This window comes from Cyclopterus lumpus, chromosome 17 (assembly GCF_009769545.1).
Source record: "Cyclopterus lumpus isolate fCycLum1 chromosome 17, fCycLum1.pri, whole genome shotgun sequence".
Taxonomy (NCBI): Eukaryota; Metazoa; Chordata; class Actinopteri; order Perciformes; family Cyclopteridae; genus Cyclopterus; species Cyclopterus lumpus.
Window position 1 is genome coordinate 10,603,865 of NC_046982.1, and position 20,391 is coordinate 10,624,255.

Consider the following 20,391-nt stretch of genomic DNA (forward strand, 5'->3'; position numbering starts at 1 on the left):
CTCAAAATAAATAAATGATCTGCATTTTCTGGCACAGTAGTGCTTTTGAAAGGTATGCTATTTTAAAGCTATACTGGAAACTGCAAGCATCATACATAATAGTTATAGGTATACAATGGATTTGTGATTGTGTTAATCTAAATGTCTTCACAATTAAAAAACCTTCCTTTATTACTGGTTAGTATTTTGTTTGGTACATAAGAAACATGTTCTGTAGAGAAATTCTGTTAAGTGTCACATGTGTAGAGATATGGAGTTGTTTTGACTTTATCTCTTGACGGTGCTGTATCTCAATTTATCCTGAAAAAGGAAAGTGCTCTTTTTTAAGTAGGGTACTTTAACCCTTGCCCTGTTTACATTTTCTTTTATGTATTTAAGCATATGATCGAACAAAGAGAAAATTCTGGCTCAAATACTGCAATGCTTTTGCCCTTTTAACATTACTGGAAATAGATAGCATTGAAATACAAACTTTTATTCTAAATCACTGAACTTTAAAATTGATATTCTCTTGTGTTTTTCATTGTCTGTTTTTTTCCTGGTGCAGACTGCATTTGGAAATCAATAACTTATACCTCATTTGCTGCAAGCTCTACGGTGCCCGCAGTTTTTTTCTTGTCATTTTTATCAACTGTCCTCTGCATTATGTGGATCTCAGGTGTCCTGGAGAAACCCCTGGAGAAGAAAGCTGGTCGTAAGTTTGCTCCTCCCACCGCAAAGAGACTCATCTACTTCATAGATGACCTCAACATGCCAGAGGTGGATATTTACGGGACCGTCCAACCGCACACACTCATACGCCAGCACCTTGACTACAACCACTGGTAAGACAGAAACACAATACACACAATAGTCTCCTTCTGCATAAATGTACAGTACAGTTACACACCAACATCTGGAACACATGTTCTGTGCAGGTAAAATACTGAATTTAATCTAAGTAGACAAAAAATTTGTAGGTATGACAGGCAACGACTGGTACTGAAGGAAATACATAACTGCCAGTATATCACCTGTATGAACCCAACAGCTGGAAGCTTCTCTATCAACCCCAGACTACAGGTACACACAAAAAATATTATCGCCATTGTTCTTTCTACTAATAATTACTTAATTAGCTTTTTAAGCATTTTTACAAAGTAATTTATCATGGTGCAAATGAAAACAGAATGGATTTAATCAGCCATAAAAAACAAAAAGCAATTAAGTTACACAATAATTATAAACAAGCAAAACAAAGTAAAATCAAATTTAGAACGTCCTAGAAAGCTAATTGCTACTTCTAAGATTACATTATATAATTAATAGTTACATTTAGAAAGTAGTTTGTCTCTTTGTTTGTTGTTTTGCCCGTGTTCAGGTCAGTCACACTACAGCTACTTAATGGCATTTTCACATCTCTCTTTCATCTTTTCAGAGGCATTTCTCAGTGTTTGCGGTACATTTCCCAAGTGCTGATGCATTAGCAACCATCTTTTCCAGCATCCTGTCAGCTCACTTCCTTCAGGGAGGATTCAGCTACGGTGTCTCCCGCTCAGTCGGAACTCTCATGCAGGTGAGCCTACAGCATCAATGCAGCATCGGTCTGCATTGAAACCGGATTTCTATGCAAATATGGATCTACCAATGTATCACTCTATCCATGCAGTAATAAGGCCCATATCCCAACTGTTTCTAAATCTATCCATCTTTTGGTTCTGCTTTTCCAGGCAGCTATCTGTCTGCACCAGAAAATCTGTCAGAACTTCCTCCCTACAGCAATACGCTTCCACTACATCTTCAACCTGAGAGACCTGTCGAACATTTTCCAGGTAACACACAGATAGAAAATGTCACATGTTTATAACTGAATGACATGATTACTGATTCTGTGTATGTCGATGTGAAGGGTATCTTGTTTGCCTTGTCGGAGAGTGTACGTTACCCCATGGACCTGGTTCACCTTTGGCTCCATGAGAGCTCCAGGGTCTACTCCGACAAACTAATGGAGGAAAAAGATGTGGAACTCTTCAACAAAATCCTGCTGGACACTGGCAAGAGATATTTTGAGGTAAGAAACAAGGTACATACAGATCCTTTAAAATGTCAAGAAATATCCAATGTTAGGCGATAAATGTCCTTCTTGAATGCTCACAGAAACCTCTGTTGGCAAGAATGTAATAACACAGAGGATGATTCTAGGCAATCTGTAGAGCAGTATGTCATACTGTATAGTTAAAAATAATAGCTCTATTTCTATGGCATGTTCTGTATTTTCTTGCATTTTTCATATCTCTGCTTCTGCCAATTCCAGGGAATAGATGAGTCCATCTTTATCCACCAGCCTCTGGTGTACTGTCACTTTGCCCAGGGAGTGGGAGAGCCTCGCTATCACCAGGTTCGACGCATTCATAAACACTCAAGCTAGCTACGATTTGGACTTTCAAGCATCCATTTATTCTGTATTAACCGTGGTAATAAAATGGATGAGTTTAATTGTTTTTGACTTTAATCAATTTATTATGTAGATTAACTGTTGCTCACATATTCAAAAACGTTATGGCACAAATTCTGCTGTCATATCTAATCTGTCAGAAAATAAATGAGGATGAATGCAGTCATTAGCAAACTAATTACCTTTCTTCTCTGTATGAGGTTTGAATTGAAAGTTAATTGACTCAAGTCTTGATAAGAACTTCATTTAATTACGCATCAGGAAGTTACCACATCGTTACTTGGACACTGCTGCCCTTACTCAAGAGCCAGGTTGGTTTATTTGCCCGTCTTGACAGGCTTCAGACTGGGAGAAACTCCAGAAGACGCTGGCTGATGCTTTGGAGCATTATAATGAGCTGCACGCTGTCATGGACCTGGTACTGTTTGAAGAAGCTATCCAACATGTGTAAGACACAGAGACTGCAGCCATACACATACCTTCTGAGCACATGTACAAGGGAGGATTTACACAGATTAGCACATATGTAAACCACAGAGCATACACACACTATTACATTTCCTTTGTTTGTGCTCAGGTGTCGTATCAGTCGTATCCTGGAGGCCCCTTATGGCAACGCTCTGCTGGTGGGAGTTGGAGGCAGTGGGAAGCAGAGTTTGTGTCGGTTGGCTGCCTTCCTCAGCTTGCTGGAGGTTTTCCAGATCACTCTGCGTAAAGGTTACGGCATCAATGACCTCAAGGTAAACATGCATTCACACACAATAGATATGAAATGCCACTCCTCTCTGTGATGTAAAACTTAAAGCTTGACTAACCTGTATTATGCCACACTTACCTATCTTTTGTACCTTTTCTGCAACCCCCCCATCTCCAGAGCGATATAGCAGCGTTGTATATAAAGGTCGGGGTGAAGAACATCGGGACAGTGTTCCTTCATACAGACGCCCAGATTCCAGATGAACGCTTCCTGGTGCTCATCAACGATATGCTGGCCTCAGGTTTTGCTACACTGACCTACAATTCCTGCTTTAGTGTAAAAAAGTACTTTATATACAGACGAAAAAACCTCACCAGACAAATTAAATTTCTCCGCATTGTTTTTTATTTTTTTATTATTGAGAGCAGAGAAGACAAATTGTTCACAGGTTAGATGCATGATGAAAGTAAGTGGTAGAAAAAGTATCTGTAAATAAATATGTTTTCATTACTTGGGTGGGACATGGATCATGATGATTCAATCCCATGTTACACTGGCTGGTATAAACACTTTAATCTGAATTAAATGCACTTTAAATGAGATATAAAAATAATAATGAAGAGATATTTAGTCAAATACACATTTTGAGCCAGCATTGTTTGTGTTATTTAGGGGATATTCCAGATCTGTTTAGTGATGAAGAAGTGGATATGATTGTGACATCGATCCGGATTGAGCTGAGAGGATTAGGACTCATAGACAGCAGAGACAACTGCTGGAGCTTCTTTATTGAGAGGATACGAAGACAGCTCAAGGTCTGCATCATTATTATGTGTGATATAGTATAGAAAATGTAATATGATACCTGCATTATTTAAACATTCCTTTTTCATTGATTGTCAAATATGTCTGCCACCAACCTCTCTGTCCTCCAGGTTGTCTTGTGTTTCTCCCCAGTTGGGTTCACATTGCGAACACGTGCACGAAAGTTTCCGGCTCTGGTGAATTGTACAGCCATAGACTGGTTCCACCAATGGCCTCAGCTCGCCCTGCAGTCTGTCAGCACTACTTTCATAGAGAAGATACCTGGACTGGAGGTGTCAGCTCATTCACCTAGTATTCATATTCACTTTCTTTAAAGATGAACTTCTTCCACTTCTCTTTGGTAGTTTAGGAATAGAAACGTGTATCTTTAGTAGAAACGTAATGTGGAAATGTAGATAATACGCCAGTTGTATCCATAAATATGAAGAACAATCAAATGTAATTATATAGCACAAGGGAATTATAATTAGATGTGTCAATGTTATTAAGTATATTAAGATAAATGTAGTTACTCCAACTGATACCTGCCAGTGTAATAATTCCCCACATTTCTGTACGTGTTTATCCTATGCAGCCAAATGTGCGTGCATCCATCAGTGAGTTCATCTCCTACGCTCACACCAGTGTCAATGAGGTGAGTTGTTGCAAAGCACCATGGGTGTTGGCCACTCCTGACACCTTCTCTGACATCATCTCTCGGTCGTACAGGTGAGTGTCAAGTACCAACAGAACGAGAAACACTTTAACTACACTACCCCAAAAAGCTTCCTGGAGTTTATGAAGCTGTATGGAAACCTACTGGGGAAAAAACGCACAGAGCTGACCCAGAAGATGGAGCGCTTGGAGAACGGCCTACAAAAACTGCAGACGACTGCATCACAGGTCAGACAATATATCTACTTTGTCTGTCTACATATATTCTCCCAATCTGTTTTGCCATTTCATGTTGTTTTTAAACCCCTGTCTGTCTTGCTCAGGTAGAGGATCTAAAAGCCAAGCTAGCAGTGCAGGAGGTGGAGCTGTGGCAGAGGAACACAGACATAGAGGCTCTCATAGCTAAAATAGGACAACAGACAGACCGACTCAACCAAGAGAGAGCTGTGGCGGATGCAGAGGAGCAAAGGGTACGTGTGTTTGTGTGTGTGTGTGTGTGTGTGCGTGTGCATGTGCGCGTGTGTGTGTGAGTTTAATTTCATGCCACTTCTTTAGTTTACACTACATAGCCTGAAGGATAGAAATCAGCTCAACTTGCAGCAATCCGTTCAGAGTAAATAGTAGACTTCTCACTCTTTTGTGTCTTTGCTTTGTTTCTTCAGGTGGCGGCGATCCAAGCTAAAGTGACCAAACAGCAGCAGGAGACGGAGGACGACCTGGTCAAGGCTGAACCGGCCCTACAGGCAGCCAATACGGCACTCAATACACTAAACAGAGTAAATCACTTGTGTATATATAAAACAGCTAATTTATTAGGGGCCCAAGTACAGACAACGGAGGGCCGGAAATGCCCTATTGAAACTGTAGCAATTTGTATTTGTATTATTTATGCAAATTAAGTGCCTTTTTGACAGACTTGAAAAGTCTTTATGTATGTTATGGTTCCCTTGGTTGGGGCGGTGAAATGCCTCAATAAAAAAAATTATCCAAATCATGACTGACTGTTGCTGTGTCTGCATGCATTTTGTGCCATTTGGTGCTTGTAAATGAACGAAACTCAGCACACATTGGAAAAGCTAAACTATGGCAAAGGTGCAAAGGCCTGCTCATCGCTGTTTGCAACTTTAATTTGATTTGTTTTATGTAATTTAATTTAATTCATTTTATATTAACCCTTTGCTAGTGATGCAAATATAAAATAAAACCTGCAAGGTTGGCATGTGTGTGTGTTTGTGTGTACTCTTCCAGTTGAACCTGACAGAGCTGAGGACGTTCCCCAACCCTCCAGCTATTGTTACCAACGTCTCAGCAGCTGTTCTGGTGCTACTGTCTCCCCAAGGCCGAATCCCCAAAGATCGCAGCTGGAAGGCTTCCAAGATGGTCATGAGCAAGGTGATATTTTATGGCCATGTATCGTAGAGTGTTTTTTTAGATTAATGGCTGGCAACCACAAAGCCAAAAAGTCCATCACAAATAAATATTCTCCTTACTGCTGAAATAACATTGTCACATTTAACAACATTACTTATTGCCGTTTTATATCTCGTCCTTTAATGTGTATCTTTTTCATTTTTTTTGTTATTTATTGACTGCCTTGTGAATCCTAGTTTTCTGATTTTATTTTATTTTATTATTTCTTTTTATCTATTTTTCTAAAGGCTGTATTATACTGAATGGTTTACAGCCTCTATATTTTATGTTCTCTGTGCTGCTGAGATTTGTGATCTCAGTCAGGCACTTTGCTAAAGTCTCTTTTTCAGTTTTATATAAACACTTTATTAGACAGTTGTCAAATTGTCTATTTTTATTTTATTTCATTTCTCAATTCCAGCTCATGATTTAGAATTATATATGGAGATTGTGAAGGGAAACCATTTGATGTAATCCACACACACACACACACACACACACACACACCCCTCTGCACATGCAGGTGGACGACTTTCTGCAAGCTCTGGTGAACTTTGACAAAGAGCACATCCCTGAGGCCACGGTGAGATCTGTGAGAGACGACCACCTCAGTGACCCCGAGTTCAACCCTGAGTTTGTGCGACAGAAATCCTCGGCTGCTGCGGGGCTCTGTGCCTGGGTGATCAACATCATACGCTTCCATGAGGTACATACATGTCACCATCTGTCATACATATTTAGTGTAATTCGATCTAAACCAGTGTGTGAGATGTTTTTCAGTGTTCCTGTTGTTTGATGATTTGTTTCTCTTTCCCCAACTATTGCTGCCCTGGGTAGATTTTTGTAAGTACAAAGTTCACCGCTTTGTTGTGTTTATGTATCAGAATATCAAATACACAATGTGTGCATGATATTTATAGTGGTTTTCTGGTTATAGTTTTGTCTGACATGGTATTTTACTGATTGCACTATATCTCAACATGTAATTGGTGAAACTGGTCTGTGTGTGCGTGTTTGTTTTGTCCACAGGTATTATGTGAGGTAGAGATGAAGAGGATGTGTTTGTCTCAGGCCAATGCTGATCTGGCTGAGGCGGCCGAGAAACTAGAGGCCATCAGGAAGAAACTTGCTGTATGTCTGTTTAAATAAGTGTTCCTTTTCTTTTTCTTTATCTTTCTTTCATCTTCTGTCTTTAATATAGTATATATATATATATATATAGATAGTAGTAGTCATATGTACTCCTCCTATGAATCGCCACCTTAACGTGGTGGAGGAGTTTGAGTGGCTCAGTGATCCTGGGAGCTATGTTGTCCGGGGCGTCAGCCCCTGGTAGGGTCTCCCAAGGCAAACAGGTCTCGGGGGAGAGCCCAGACTAAGAGCGGTTCAATAAACCCTGATGATAAGCAGCCCGGATTGTAGCCACCTTGCCCGGACAAGGGAAACCGGGGCACCCTCCTGGAGCCAGACCCAGGAGGGGAGCTCGTCGGCGAGCGTCTGGTGGCCGGGCTTTCGCCCATGGGGCCCGGTCGGGCTCAGCCCGAAAGAACAACATGGAGCAGCTGTCACCCTGTGGACCCACCACCCGCAGGGAGAATTATCGGGGTCGGGTGCTATGTAGACCGGGCGGCGGGCCAGGCGGGAGACCTGGGCGGGCCGATCGCCGGCAGCATAGACTAGCTCTAGGGACGTGGAACGTCACCTCACTAGCGGGGAAAGAGCCGGAGCTGGTGCAGGAGGTGGAGCGGTACCAGCTAGATATAGTTGGGCTCACCTCCACGCACAGCATGGGCTCTGGAACCAAGCTCCTGGAGAAGGGTTGGACTTTGTCCTTTTCTGGAGTTGCCCAGGGTGAGAGGCGCCGGGCGGGAGTGGGGATACTCACGAGCCCCCGGCTGAGCGCCGCTGTGTTGGAGTTTTCCCCGGGGAACGAGAGGGTCGCCTCCCTGCGCCTACGGGTTGCGGGGAGTAAGGCTCTGACTGTTGTTTGTGCTTATGCACCGAACAGCATTTCGGAGTATCCGGCCTTCTTGGAGTCGGTGGGAGGGGTCCTGGAAAGGGCGCCGCCTGCCGACTCCATAGTTCTCCTGGGAGACTTCAACGCTCACGTGGGCAATGACAGAGAAACCTGGCGGGGCGTGATTGGGAGGATTGGCTTGCCCGATCTGAACCCGAATGGTGTTTTGTTGTTGGACTTCTGTGCTAGCCACAGTTTGTCCATAACAAACACCATGTTCGAACATAAGGTGGCTCATAAGTGTACCTGGTACCAGAACACCTTAGGCCGGAGATCAATGATCGACTTTGTAATCGTATCATCTGATCTGCGGCCGTATGTCTTGGACACTCGGGTGAAGAGAGGAGCAGAGCTGTCAACTGATCACCACCTGGTGGTGAGTTGGATCAGATGGCGGGGGACTCGGCTAGAGAGACCTGGCAAGCCCAAACGTGTAGTGAGGGTGAACTGGGAACGTCTGGCAGAGGATCCTGTCCGGGAGGTCTTCAACTCCCACCTCCGGAAGAACTTCTCACAAATCCCGAGGGAGGCTGGGGACATGGAATCCGAGTGGACCTTGTTCAAAGCCTCTATTGTGGACGCGGCTGCTCGGGGCTGTGGCCGGAAGGTCATCGGTGCCTGTCGTGGCGGCAACCCTAGAACCCGGTGGTGGACACCGGGGGTGAGGGTAGCCGTCAAACTGAAGAAGGAGGCCTTTCGGGCCTGGCTGGCCCAGGGGTCTCCTGAAGCAGCTGACGGGTACCGGCGGGCCAAAAGGGCTGCAGCGACGATGGTCGCGGAGGCTAAAACTCGGGCATGGGAGGAGTTCGGGGAGGCCATGGAGAAGGACTTTCGGTTGGCCTCAAGGAAGTTCTGGCAAACCATCCGACGGCTCAGGAAGGGAAAGCAGGGTCTACCCCAGGCTGTTCTCAGCAGGGGGGGGGAACTGCTGACCCGGACTGGGGACATCGTCGGGCGGTGGAAAGAGCACTTTGAGGAACTCCTAAACCCGGCCAACATGTCCCCCGGAGAGGGGGCAGCGCCGGAAGACTTTGGGGTGGATTCACCCATATCCCTGGCAGAGGTCGCTAAGGTAGTCAAAAAGCTCCTTGGTGGCAAGGCGCCAGGGGTGGATGAGATCCGCCCTGAGATGCTGAAAGCGCTGGACATTGTTGGGCTGTCTTGGTTGACACGCCTTTTCAGTGTCGCATGGGGGTCGGGAACAGTGCCCATGGACTGGCAGACCGGGGTGGTGGTTCCCATCTTCAAGAAGGGGGACCGGAGAGTGTGCTCGAACTATCGTGGTATCACACTGCTCAGCCTCCCGGGAAAAGCTTATGCCAGGGTGCTGGAGAGGAGTCTCCGACCGCTTGTCGAACCTCAGATTCAGGACGAACAGTGCGGATTCCGTCCCGGTCGTGGAACAGTGGACCAGCTCTTTACCCTCGCAAGATTACTGGAGGGGTCCTGGGAGTTTGCCCAACCAGTTTACATGTGCTTTGTAGACCTGGAGAAGGCTTTCGACCGGGTCCCTCGGGGGTTTTTGTGGGGGGTGCTGCGGGAGTATGGGGTGCCGGACCCGTTGGCACGGGCCATCCGGTCTCTGTATGCCTGCAGTAGGAGCTGTGTTTGTCTCCTCGGTAGTAAGTCAGACACGTTCCCGGTGGGTGTTGGCCTCCGCCAGGGCTGCCCTTTATCACCGGTCCTGTTCGTGACCTTCATGGACAGGATATCTAGGCGCAGCCAGGGGGCGGAGAGGATCCGGTTCGGGAGTCTCGGGATCGCCTCTCTGCTGTTTGCGGATGATGTGGTCCTGTTTGCCTCCTCGGACCGTGACCTCCAGCATTCACTGGGGCGTTTTGCAGCCGAGTGCGAAGCGGCAGGGATGAGAGTTAGCACCTCCAAATCTGAGGCCATGGTGCTCTGCCGGAAACCGGCGGATTGCTCCCTCCAGGTGGGGGCAAACTGCCTACCCCAAGCGAAGGAGTTCAAGTATCTCGGGGTCTTGTTCACGAGTGAGGGTAAGGTGGAGCGGGAGATCGATAGGCGGATCGGTGCGGCTGCAGCAGTAAAACAGGCGCTGTACCGGTCCGTCTTAGTGAAGAGGGAGCTGAGCCGGAAGGCAAAGCTCTCCATTTACTGGTCGGTCTACGTTCCAAACCTCACCTATGGTCACGAACTCTGGGTCGTGACCGAAAGAACGAGATCTCGGATACAAGCGGCCGAAATGAGCTTCCTCCGTAGGGTGGCCGGGCTCAGCCTTAGAGATAGGGTAAGGAGCTCGGACATCAGGGGGGAGCTTGGAGTCGAGTCGCTGCTCCTTCGTGTCGAAAGGAGTCAGCTGAGGTGGTTCGGGCATCTAGTCAGGATGCCTCCTGGACGCCTCCCATTAGAGGTTTTCCGGGCACGTCCAACTGGTAGGAGGCCCCGGGGAAGACCGAGGACACGCTGGAGGGATTATATCTCCCGGCTGGCCTTGGAACGCCTCGGGATCCCCCAGAATGAGCTGGAAAGTGCTGCGGGTGAGAGGGAAGCCTGGGTCGGCCTGCTGAACCTGCTGCCACCGCGACCCGACCCCGGATAAGCGGGTGATAATGGATGGATGGATGGATAGTCATACAGATTGTCATATTCACTGTTTACAGTATTGTTTGTTTGCTTCTTGCAAAAATGTCCAGCCCCACCATTTGACTCACGTGCCTGCTACTAAGGGGCTTCATTTATAATACAGGTCCGACTGACTTGCTTCTGGTGGCAGTGACTTTTAAAGGCCCTGTGATAATCCACTACCACTCCCTATTCTCCTGCAGCAACATCTCTTAAAATTATGATTGCTCCTGGACGTGTTTTATTATCTTGTTGAACTAGCGGTAATAGCGGACCTTTCTAAGTGCATTCTAGAGAGGTTAATGTGTGGTTTCACACTGCTATTTTAATTTAATAGTCAGGTCATTTACAGCTTGCACACAGCGTTACAGATATTTTATTAAGGTACATCCAGGAACACAAGTCATCATATTTTCTCTCTCTTAGGAGCTGGACAGTAGCCTGGAAACTCTGACAACATCCTTTGAGAAAGCCACTTCAGAGAAACTTCGATTTCAAGAGGAGGTCAACCGCACCAACAAGACAATAGAGCTAGCCAACCGGCTGGTCAAAGGACTGGAGGTAGGCACAGCTACGACCAATGGGAGTTTAGTTTGATATGCGTTTCTTAATGCTGAATTGAAACATTTTGTTTTAGTGCAGTATGTTGTATACCAAATATGTGGGGAATAAGGGGTGCCTCTTGTACAGGGTCTCACTGCATGTGTGCTGTTTCTCAGAGTGAGAATGTACGCTGGGCCCACTCAGTGGCTCAGTACTATGAACAGGAGGAAACTCTCAGTGGGGACGTCCTCCTAACCGCAGCCTTCATCTCATATGCCGGCTCCTTCTCCAAGAAGTACAGGAGAGAGCTGCAGGACAACCTCTGGATGCCCTTCCTGCGCAGCCAAAAGGTACAATCTTACAATGAAGAAATATTTCCTAAGTTATGAGGCTATCTTTATATGATGTTGTACTTGAAGCTTCACTCTCATCAAAAATAATTACAGAAAGCCACCCCAGGCTGCTAAAACACGCTGTCTGATAAGGGCCTCAGGGTTCACTGGGGTTGTTACATGCTCTACTAAGTTATCCAGAAGGTTCTCTGTGAAGCACGTATCAAGGTTTGTGTTGTTTTAGACCAATAATGTCATTGATGACGCCCAAACCAAAACAAGTATACACATTATTGTTCCTTCATCAAAAACCAATAAAGCCTCTATATCACTGTCCTAGTTACACAAGAACATGCCCTGCCCTGTGACTGCCATCAAAGTATTTGTTACACACATTTGATGCATTACTCACAAGACAATTAGTCTACCTTACCAAAGATCACATACCAAGATCACATGGTTTAAATCATCTTTAATATATCCGCCTGTTTTACACTATGTAGTAGTCTTGTGGGGACACAACGCCTCGAGGAATGAACCCTTCTGTAAACTAATTAGCTGGAACGCTTCATCTCGTCATCACTAGTTCTCTTGTTGCAGAAGAAAAACTTCCAGTACACAAAACAGGGCCTTCCTCAATCAACAACGACTTTGCTGTCTTCCATGGTCTTTTATACCACGTTACCTGCTGACTAGGGCCAATCAGGGAGGATCGCTCAAATTAGTGCCACTTAAATACGGGGGGTATTAATCTCCCCTCTTGTGCAGCCAATTGGTAGTCAAATGCACTTTGCCAAATTAATTTAAATGTGGCCTCTGAAGAGGCATAATCAGAACATATTGTTAGTGAAGCAGATTTATTTGGAAATCACTAGCATTATAGGAGGAAACACACATATATTTTAAAGGGGAACCTACTCCTTCTTCTTAAAGGATCGGGCAGGTCAGCAAATTAAACACCTGTGTGAACAGAAAGACCAAACTAAAGTGAACAAGCATTTCTAAAACATCACAAGATCACTGATCAGACCATTTTCTTAACAGATGAGGAATGTGTACCTTCCTCACAGCATAAAAAGCACCATTAACTCAAATAAATTGGAGTGGAGAGGAGAGGAGAAAATAGGCTCCATGACATGATGTGTCCAGACGGGGATGATGTGCAGACAACCACCATGCCGCCCACTCCCATCATCGCATCTCTTCTTAGTTTGCTCATTTCTCCGCCAGATGCTCATCCCCATGACAGAAGACTTAGATCCAGTGTTGATGCTGACTGACGATGCGATGGTAGCCCAGTGGAACAATGAGGGCTTACCGGGAGACAAAATGTCAACTCAGAATGCGTCCATCCTCACAAACTGTGAGTAGTGGCAGTACATATATGTATACAATAATGCTATATCACATCACCACAGTGATGATAGTTAGCATCAATACAAAAGTGCAGGGCTAGGTTTGCTCAATATTGTTGATTGTCGATGTTTGGACCATGTGTGCGTCACTTCAGGTGAGCGCTGGCCTCTCCTCATTGACCCTCAGCTGCAAGGCATCAAGTGGATCAAGAGTCGCCATGGCAGCGGCCTCAAGGTTGTCAGTCTAGGGCAGAGAGGGTGAGTGTTTACTTATTCCTCTCTTACATCCTTGGGTAGAAATAAAAGCTTTCTATACAGACCCTGAATTGCTGCTATATATCAGATGCTCTAGCACTTAGTGCCACTTTTATTTTCTCTGTCTGGGAGAACAGACAATTTGTGTACATTTTCTTTTTTTCATTGTTTAAATGTTGTTGCAGCTATGTAGATGTTATAGAACAGGCCGTCGTGGCTGGGGACACTGTGCTCATAGAGAACCTCGAGGAGACCATTGACCCTGTTATTTACCCTCTACTGGGACGAAACACAATCAAGAAGGGAAGGTATAGACACACACGTGAGCATGTGTACCTCACACACACAAAACAAACAACCATTTGTTCCTCTCAGTTTTCTGCACTCTCCGCTTGTGCTTTACACTTCCTTCCTCTGTACCGCTCTCTCACAGTTGTATAAAGGTTGGGGACAAGGAGTGTTTCTTCCACCCAGGCTTCCGACTGATCCTCCACACCAAGTTGGCCAACCCTCACTACAAGCCAGAGATTCAAGCCCAGACCACGCTCATCAATTTCACTGTGACCAGGGATGGTCTCGAGGACCAGCTGCTGGCTCAGGTGGTGAATCAGGAGAGACCGGACCTCGAGCACTTTAAGGTGGGGTCAGTTAGTTATTAGGATCCTCTTCCGCAAATTGGTTTTGGTCCTAAAACATTATGATCCACTGTTTATCTGATTTCCCATTACAATATACTGTATTATGATAGTAGTGGGGGCCAAAAGTATTTTAAGATTCGATGACTTTACTGCTTCAATGGACACTTTTCACTATAATATTAAATTACATCCAACAGTACTGTTAATGTGTTTGCTGTTATTGATACATCTGTTTAGTATATAAAGAGGGAAGAGTAAGCAATTCTTCAAAATGACCCAACATGTCTGTACACTGCAGAGTGAACTGACCACACAGCAGAACATGTTCAAGATCGAGCTGAAGCTCCTGGAGGACGAGCTGCTGTCCAGGCTGTCTGCTGCAGAGAGTAACTTCCTGGGTGACAACGTGCTGGTGGAGAAGCTCGAGACCACCAAGCACACTGCTGCCGAGATCGAGATGAAGGTAACAGGATGAGAGTCTGTGCTTAGTTGTTACGGCCTGACGTGAAGATCACAATAAGTTCACTTGTTTTGAATCTTACTTCAACATATTTCTTTCTATTCTCAGGTCCTGGAAGCTAAAGTCAATGAGGTGAAGATAAACGAAGCCAGAGAACTCTATCGTCCGGTTGCTGTCAGAGCTTCGCTGCTCTACTTCATCATGAACGATCTCAACAAGATCAACCCCATGTACCAGTTCAGCCTCAAGGTCTGGCTCTCAACCGAGAAACTGAATTATAAAGAAGCCGACATTCTGTAATATTGTGATGAATCTATGCAATGAGCATCACCAACTAAATAAATAAACCTTCTCCCTCTTGTTCTCAGGCCTTTAACGTGGTTTTCCACAAGGCGGTGGAGATGGCGGAGGCTTGTGAGGATGTGAAGAGCAGAGTAAACACGCTCATAGACGGTGTTACCTTCTCCACCTTCAACTACATCAGCAGGGGTCTATTCGAAAGAGACAAGCTCACCTTTACTGCACAGCTAGCATTCCAGGTGTGTATGTGTCTGTGTCAGCGTCCGAGAGCGAGTGTTTCATCCCTGATTGTGTACGTTCTCTTTCAGTTGCTCCTGATGAGTAAAGAGATAGATGTGCAAAAGCTAGACTTCCTTCTGCGTTTTAACATTGACCACCACTACGTCAGCCCCCTCGACTTTCTTTCCAACTCAGCGTGGAGCGCCATCAAGGTGCATGCACAAACACATCCACACATCTTTGCCGGCTAAAATTTGGAAATGGAATTGTGCCAATACAACCTGCTGTGCCTTGTTGTTGCCTAGGTGATGAGTTTCACTGATGAGTTTCGTTGTCTGGATCGGGACATTGAAGGTTCTCCTAAGCGCTGGAAGAAGATGGTGGAGTCTGAGTGTCCTGAGAAAGAGAAGTTTCCTCAGGAGTGGAAAGGGAAAAGCTCGCTGCAGAAACTCATCATGATGAGAGCCCTGAGACCTGATCGTATGACCTATGCCCTGAGGTGAGGAAGGGTTTTTCTCCTCTCATGTTACGTGTGTTTAGTCTTTTTGGATTATCAACTTTTCTTTACATTTTCCACAAACCCAAACTATTTCTGCTCTTCCTGTTTGATACCGTAGGAATTTTGTAGAGGAGAAACTTGGGGTGAAGTATACAGAGGGCCGAAAGACTGAATTTGCTAAGTCATTCAGAGAAAGTGGTCCAGCCTCACCCGTGTTCTTCATCCTTTCCCCTGGAGTGGACCCACTTAAAGATGTGGAGTCACTGGGTACTGGAAAGAGAGTGTCTTGGATGGATGGATGGATGGATGGATGGATGGGTTTTAATAGTACAATCACGTGAAGATTTTTCACAATGGGAGGTTTTTATCTACATCAACACATTTCTGTTCCCAGGGAGGAAGCTGGGTTTCACTATCGACCTTGGGAAGCTTCACAATGTGTCCTTGGGCCAGGGCCAGGAAGCTGTGGCTGAGGTTGCCATGGAGATGGCTGCCAAGGAGGGTCATTGGGTTATATTGCAGGTCTGACTTGAAGAGAGATGAGTTTATACGTAATATTTGGATAGATAGATATTTTTTTCCTTGGAAATCAATATGTGACTGAATCATGCTCTCATATTCCATGCTCCCTTTTCATAATAATTAATTACTGAAACTCTCAATACTCTATGCCTCAAAGTTCACCCCGTCACTGTCCTACATTTGATTGTGTTTTCATTCACCTGCCTGTAGAACATCCACCTGGTTGCACGCTGGCTGGGTTCACTGGAGAAGCTCCTGGAGCGCTGCTGTGAGGGCAGTAATCCGGACTACAGAGTCTTCATGAGCGCTGAGCCGGCGCCAACACCCCAGGAACACATTATCCCACAGGTAGAGATGCAGTGTGCATGCGGTAAATCAGTGCACCAATAATTTATACATGGAATGAAGGCAGGCACCCAGATATCTTTGATCTAGACAGTTCTACTCTGTTAAGTTGTCGCATTACACACATTTTATATGTTTTCCTCAGGGCATTCTGGAAAACGCTATCAAGATCACCAATGAACCTCCTACAGGCATGCATGCCAATTTGCATGCTGCTCTGGACAACTTTGACCAGGTGAGTGTCGACTGAGAGCTTTGTGCTAGAAGTGCTCGTTTGTTTCTTTATTACCCCATTGGTCTCTTTCTAGGACATCCTGGACCAGTGCAGCCGTGAACAGGAGTTTAAGACCATCCTCTTCTCTCTGTGTTACTTCCACGCCTGTGTGGCAGAGAGGAGGAAGTTTGGATCCCAAGGTTGGAACCGAAAGTACCCCTTCAACACTGGAGACCTGACGATATCGGTTAACGTCCTCTATAACTACCTGGAGGCTAATGCACAGGTGGGGTGTGCTGTTGATGCATGTGAGTGAAACAGATGATGATTGTACAGCAGTGATTTCCATAATTATTATGATAATAAAAGGTGCCATGGGAGGACCTGAGGTATCTGTTTGGGGAGATCATGTATGGAGGACACATCACCGATGACTGGGACAGACGGCTCTGCAGAACATACCTGGAAGAATATATGCAGCCCAACCAGGTTTGTACTTTTGTTTAAGAGAAAGCCAAAGCAAATGTCTGGCTGATTGGGGTTAAATGTCGGCATGCTCAGCGGTGTTCTAGCACAAGAGCACCAAATGTGAAATTTGCTGTGTTTTTTGAGTGCAAACAAAAGATGATTTTATTTTTTTGGGGGGGGGGGCTGAGAATCCAGGGCCAGATATTGCACATGCAGTCAAAAGTGTGTCTGGCAAGCCACCTAGGACCGTTTAAGCTTCCTAGGAACATTGTACATTTGTAGTCTGTTGGAGATCTCAGGCTGAAATTCTTCTCTCTGTTGTTTTTTCTCAGTTTGACAGGAAGCTTTCTTTGGCTCCTGGGTTTGTTGTCCCCTCCAACCTGGACTACAAGGTAACTAGAGGTGGATAGCTTGACACAGTTTAACTTTCATCCTCAGCTGTTCCTACAGTTGAACATTTAACTCTTCTGAACAAAAGTGTACACAAGGAAAGTCCATCCACTAAATATGTCTGACTGTAAAACACTTTGAATAAAAGTACAGAATTATTAACATTTGCATTTGTTATAAACAAATGACAATAATAGATGGTATTCACTATTTAGTTTTCTATATGTCCAGGGCTACCATGATTTCATAGATGAGATGCTGCCCCACGAGAGCCCAGTGCATTATGGGTTGCACCCCAACGCAGAAATTGAGTTCTTGACAGTGACGTCAGATAACCTTTTCCACACTCTGCTGGAGCTGCAGTCTCCTGACGCCGTGATGGGGGAGGGAGCCTCACAGACCCTGGAGGAGAAGGTAGCTACGCCTACATTTTCAATACGCCATCAACCCACTGAACCTGTATCTGAACTGCTACTCCTGGCAAACACACAACACACAAAGATAAATAGGAAGGCAAACCAAGCAAACACAACAATGAGGAAGGAACCATTTAAAAGCCTTTATTTAAGTCGCTAAATCATCAGAAGAGCCACCTTGTTTTAACCACAGCAGGGCTTCATCAGGTCATTTAACAAACAACATGTGTGTGGCCGAGGTGAGGTGAGTTCGGGCATCTAGTCAGGATGCCTCCTGGACGCCTCCCATTAGAGGTTTTCCGGGCACGTCCAACTGGTAGGAGGCCCCGGGGAAGACCGAGGACACGCTGGAGGGATTATATCTCCCGTCTGGCCTTGGAACGCCTCGGGATCCCCCAGAATGAGCTGGAAAGTGTTGCGGGTGAGAGGGAAGCCTGGGTCGGCCTGCTGAACGTGCTGCCACCGCGACCCGACCCCGGATAAGCGGCTGATAATGGATGGATGTGTGTGGCCGCGCCTATATACTATAAACAACCAATGGGAGGCAGTCACATGACCCGTATAATGACATGAACACAAAATCGAAAATAATGAAAACACTAAATATCATGAGAAGAGACAGATATTTGTATCTATACTTAATATGCCACACCCCCTCAGGTGAAAACGATTTTAGATGAGGTGCTGGAGAAGCTGCCAGAGGAGTACAACATGTCCGACATCACCTCTAAGACAGCTGAACGGTCCCCTTACATTCTGGTCTGCTTCCAGGAGTGTGAGCGCATGAACACACTCATCTCCGAGATACGGCGCTCGCTCAAGGAGCTTGACCTGGGACTCAAGGTATGCTTTAAACCAGTGGTTCTCAACTGGTCTGGCTGCGGTACCCACCATCAGCCCTGAATGACTAGCCGCGACCTAAATCAAGGATTTTCAACTTGATTAAAATGATTAAATGAAAAGATGGTGCAGTTAGAACCTGAGATAGTCTACTATCACAGGATGCCAGCACAAAAAAATTAATTAGAAATATTCCCTTTTACACTCAATTAATTTGAATTTAACCCAAAAGTGCAATTTAATGTCACAATGTAATACAACATACCTAACAATTCAGTAACTACAGCCTTTTATTAAAAACTTTTTAACAGTGCTTTCATACACAAACATTAAATAAAAAAGTCCTACCACTGAGAAATTGTTTCAAAAAGACCCAAATTATGTAACTTTAGCTGAAAATACTCACTTTCTGAATCTATAACAACCAACGCTGCACTATGGAAAAATGCAGTGTCTCGAGTAGCAGCTTTTATCCACAAACTCAAAATAAATTAAACAAAAAGATTCAAGTATACAAAATGTACTTTTCTTCTGATTAGCTTACCATTAGGTAAATAGTGAAAAACATTGTACTTTGGAGAAAATGAAGCAGCACTCACTTCAACCTGAAGTGTAACACTGACATAGACCTGAGTCTGGAGGAATTAATAATGGGAGAACTGGGGATGTTTTTTGCTCCTGACAAGAGTCTCACAGTCTGGAGTTAGAGGGGACGAGGCCAAGTTGAGAATCACTGCTTTAAACCTTTGTGTGTGTTTCTATGTTTGCGTACAGTACCCCTGTGTTCCCAGTACCACAAACCCATCCTGTTGATTTCCTTCATCTGAACAGCGGCCACACAAAAAGGGTCCCATGGCTGTTTGTTACTGTAATCGCACCAGTGTCTCCTCTTCAATGTGTGTATTCAAAGGGTGAACTGGCCATCTCCTCTGAGATGGAGAAGCTGCAATCAGCCCTGTTCTTTGACAACGTCCCTGATACCTGGACCAAGCTGGCCTACCCCTCCACCTACAGCCTGGCTATATGGTGTGTGTGCGTGCGTCTCTCTGTCATTATGTTTAAATGTGAGTTTTTAAATGTATAGGGACACATTTCAGTATCTGCTTTACATTACATTTAAATCCATCTGCAGTAGCTGTACTGCTTTCAGTTTCCAGAACACTGGCATTACTCTAAATTCTGTGTCTCTGTGTGCGTGTGCGTGCGTGCGTGCGTGCGTGCGTGCGTGTGTGTGTGTCAGGTATAATGATGTGTTGCAGCGTTGTAAAGAGCTGGACAGCTGGACTCAGGACTTGTCTGTGCCTAGTGTGGTCTGGCTGTCTGGACTATTCAACCCACAGTCCTTCCTCACTGGTAACACACAGATTAGAGCGCTACCTAGGCGTGACTAAAATATATTCTGGACTCTTCCATTATCTTTTTTTTCCTCTATTCGCCAATAATCCTTTTTTTGTTTTTATATTGTTCTGGCTTTCCAGCGGTGATGCAGTCTCTGGCGCGTAAGAACGAGTGGCCCCTGGATAAAGTAAACCTGACAGTGGATGTGACCAAGAAGTTCAAGGAAGAGTTCAACCAACCTGCCAGGGAGGGCGCCTACATCTATGGACTTTACATGGAAGGTAGGCAAACACTGCCTTTCATTTCCTTGCTATTGTAGGGGCAAACTATTGCTATTGTAGTGTTCTCCTCTCACAGGTGCAAGATGGGACACTCAGGCTGGAGTGATTGCTGAAGCCCGTCTAAAGGAACTGACCCCAGCCATGCCCGTCATCTCCGTGCGAGCTGTGCCCAATGACCGCCAGGAGACCAGGAATATCTACGAGTGTCCGCTCTACAAGACCAAGATCAGAGGACCCACATACGTTTGGACTTTCAGCCTCAAAACAAGGGAGAGGCCGGCCAAGTGGGTGCTGGCAGGAGTGGCTCTGCTGCTCAGTGTGTGAGAGGAGTTGAGGGGTCAAGATTAAAAAGT

At 45.3% G+C, this 20,391-nt stretch overlaps 1 protein-coding gene across 1 annotated transcript in view; it reads left to right on the top strand.

Moving 5' to 3' along the window:
- Window positions 1–20,362, top strand: part of dnah9l (dynein, axonemal, heavy polypeptide 9 like) — a 37,850-nt gene extending 17,488 nt beyond the window's left edge. The window contains exons 47-89 of the mRNA XM_034555244.1: window positions 659–824; window positions 960–1,062; window positions 1,418–1,555; window positions 1,710–1,811; window positions 1,889–2,050; window positions 2,294–2,377; window positions 2,772–2,881; window positions 3,012–3,174; window positions 3,309–3,432; window positions 3,804–3,946; window positions 4,067–4,228; window positions 4,531–4,590; window positions 4,665–4,838; window positions 4,934–5,080; window positions 5,273–5,386; window positions 5,859–6,002; window positions 6,544–6,726; window positions 6,858–6,863; window positions 7,050–7,151; window positions 11,050–11,184; window positions 11,343–11,516; window positions 12,729–12,861; window positions 13,009–13,111; window positions 13,294–13,416; window positions 13,542–13,746; window positions 14,045–14,209; window positions 14,315–14,455; window positions 14,575–14,745; window positions 14,815–14,937; window positions 15,031–15,224; window positions 15,343–15,491; window positions 15,619–15,746; window positions 15,957–16,094; window positions 16,237–16,326; window positions 16,400–16,591; window positions 16,675–16,794; window positions 17,106–17,165; window positions 17,395–17,577; window positions 18,240–18,422; window positions 19,330–19,445; window positions 19,660–19,772; window positions 19,898–20,038; window positions 20,115–20,362. Of these exons, the coding sequence (XP_034411135.1) occupies window positions 659–824; window positions 960–1,062; window positions 1,418–1,555; window positions 1,710–1,811; window positions 1,889–2,050; window positions 2,294–2,377; window positions 2,772–2,881; window positions 3,012–3,174; window positions 3,309–3,432; window positions 3,804–3,946; window positions 4,067–4,228; window positions 4,531–4,590; window positions 4,665–4,838; window positions 4,934–5,080; window positions 5,273–5,386; window positions 5,859–6,002; window positions 6,544–6,726; window positions 6,858–6,863; window positions 7,050–7,151; window positions 11,050–11,184; window positions 11,343–11,516; window positions 12,729–12,861; window positions 13,009–13,111; window positions 13,294–13,416; window positions 13,542–13,746; window positions 14,045–14,209; window positions 14,315–14,455; window positions 14,575–14,745; window positions 14,815–14,937; window positions 15,031–15,224; window positions 15,343–15,491; window positions 15,619–15,746; window positions 15,957–16,094; window positions 16,237–16,326; window positions 16,400–16,591; window positions 16,675–16,794; window positions 17,106–17,165; window positions 17,395–17,577; window positions 18,240–18,422; window positions 19,330–19,445; window positions 19,660–19,772; window positions 19,898–20,038; window positions 20,115–20,362 (5,915 nt within the window). The remainder of the gene's footprint in view (window positions 1–658; window positions 825–959; window positions 1,063–1,417; window positions 1,556–1,709; window positions 1,812–1,888; window positions 2,051–2,293; window positions 2,378–2,771; window positions 2,882–3,011; window positions 3,175–3,308; window positions 3,433–3,803; window positions 3,947–4,066; window positions 4,229–4,530; window positions 4,591–4,664; window positions 4,839–4,933; window positions 5,081–5,272; window positions 5,387–5,858; window positions 6,003–6,543; window positions 6,727–6,857; window positions 6,864–7,049; window positions 7,152–11,049; window positions 11,185–11,342; window positions 11,517–12,728; window positions 12,862–13,008; window positions 13,112–13,293; window positions 13,417–13,541; window positions 13,747–14,044; window positions 14,210–14,314; window positions 14,456–14,574; window positions 14,746–14,814; window positions 14,938–15,030; window positions 15,225–15,342; window positions 15,492–15,618; window positions 15,747–15,956; window positions 16,095–16,236; window positions 16,327–16,399; window positions 16,592–16,674; window positions 16,795–17,105; window positions 17,166–17,394; window positions 17,578–18,239; window positions 18,423–19,329; window positions 19,446–19,659; window positions 19,773–19,897; window positions 20,039–20,114) is intronic.
- The last annotated feature ends 29 nt before the right edge of the window (window positions 20,363–20,391 follow it).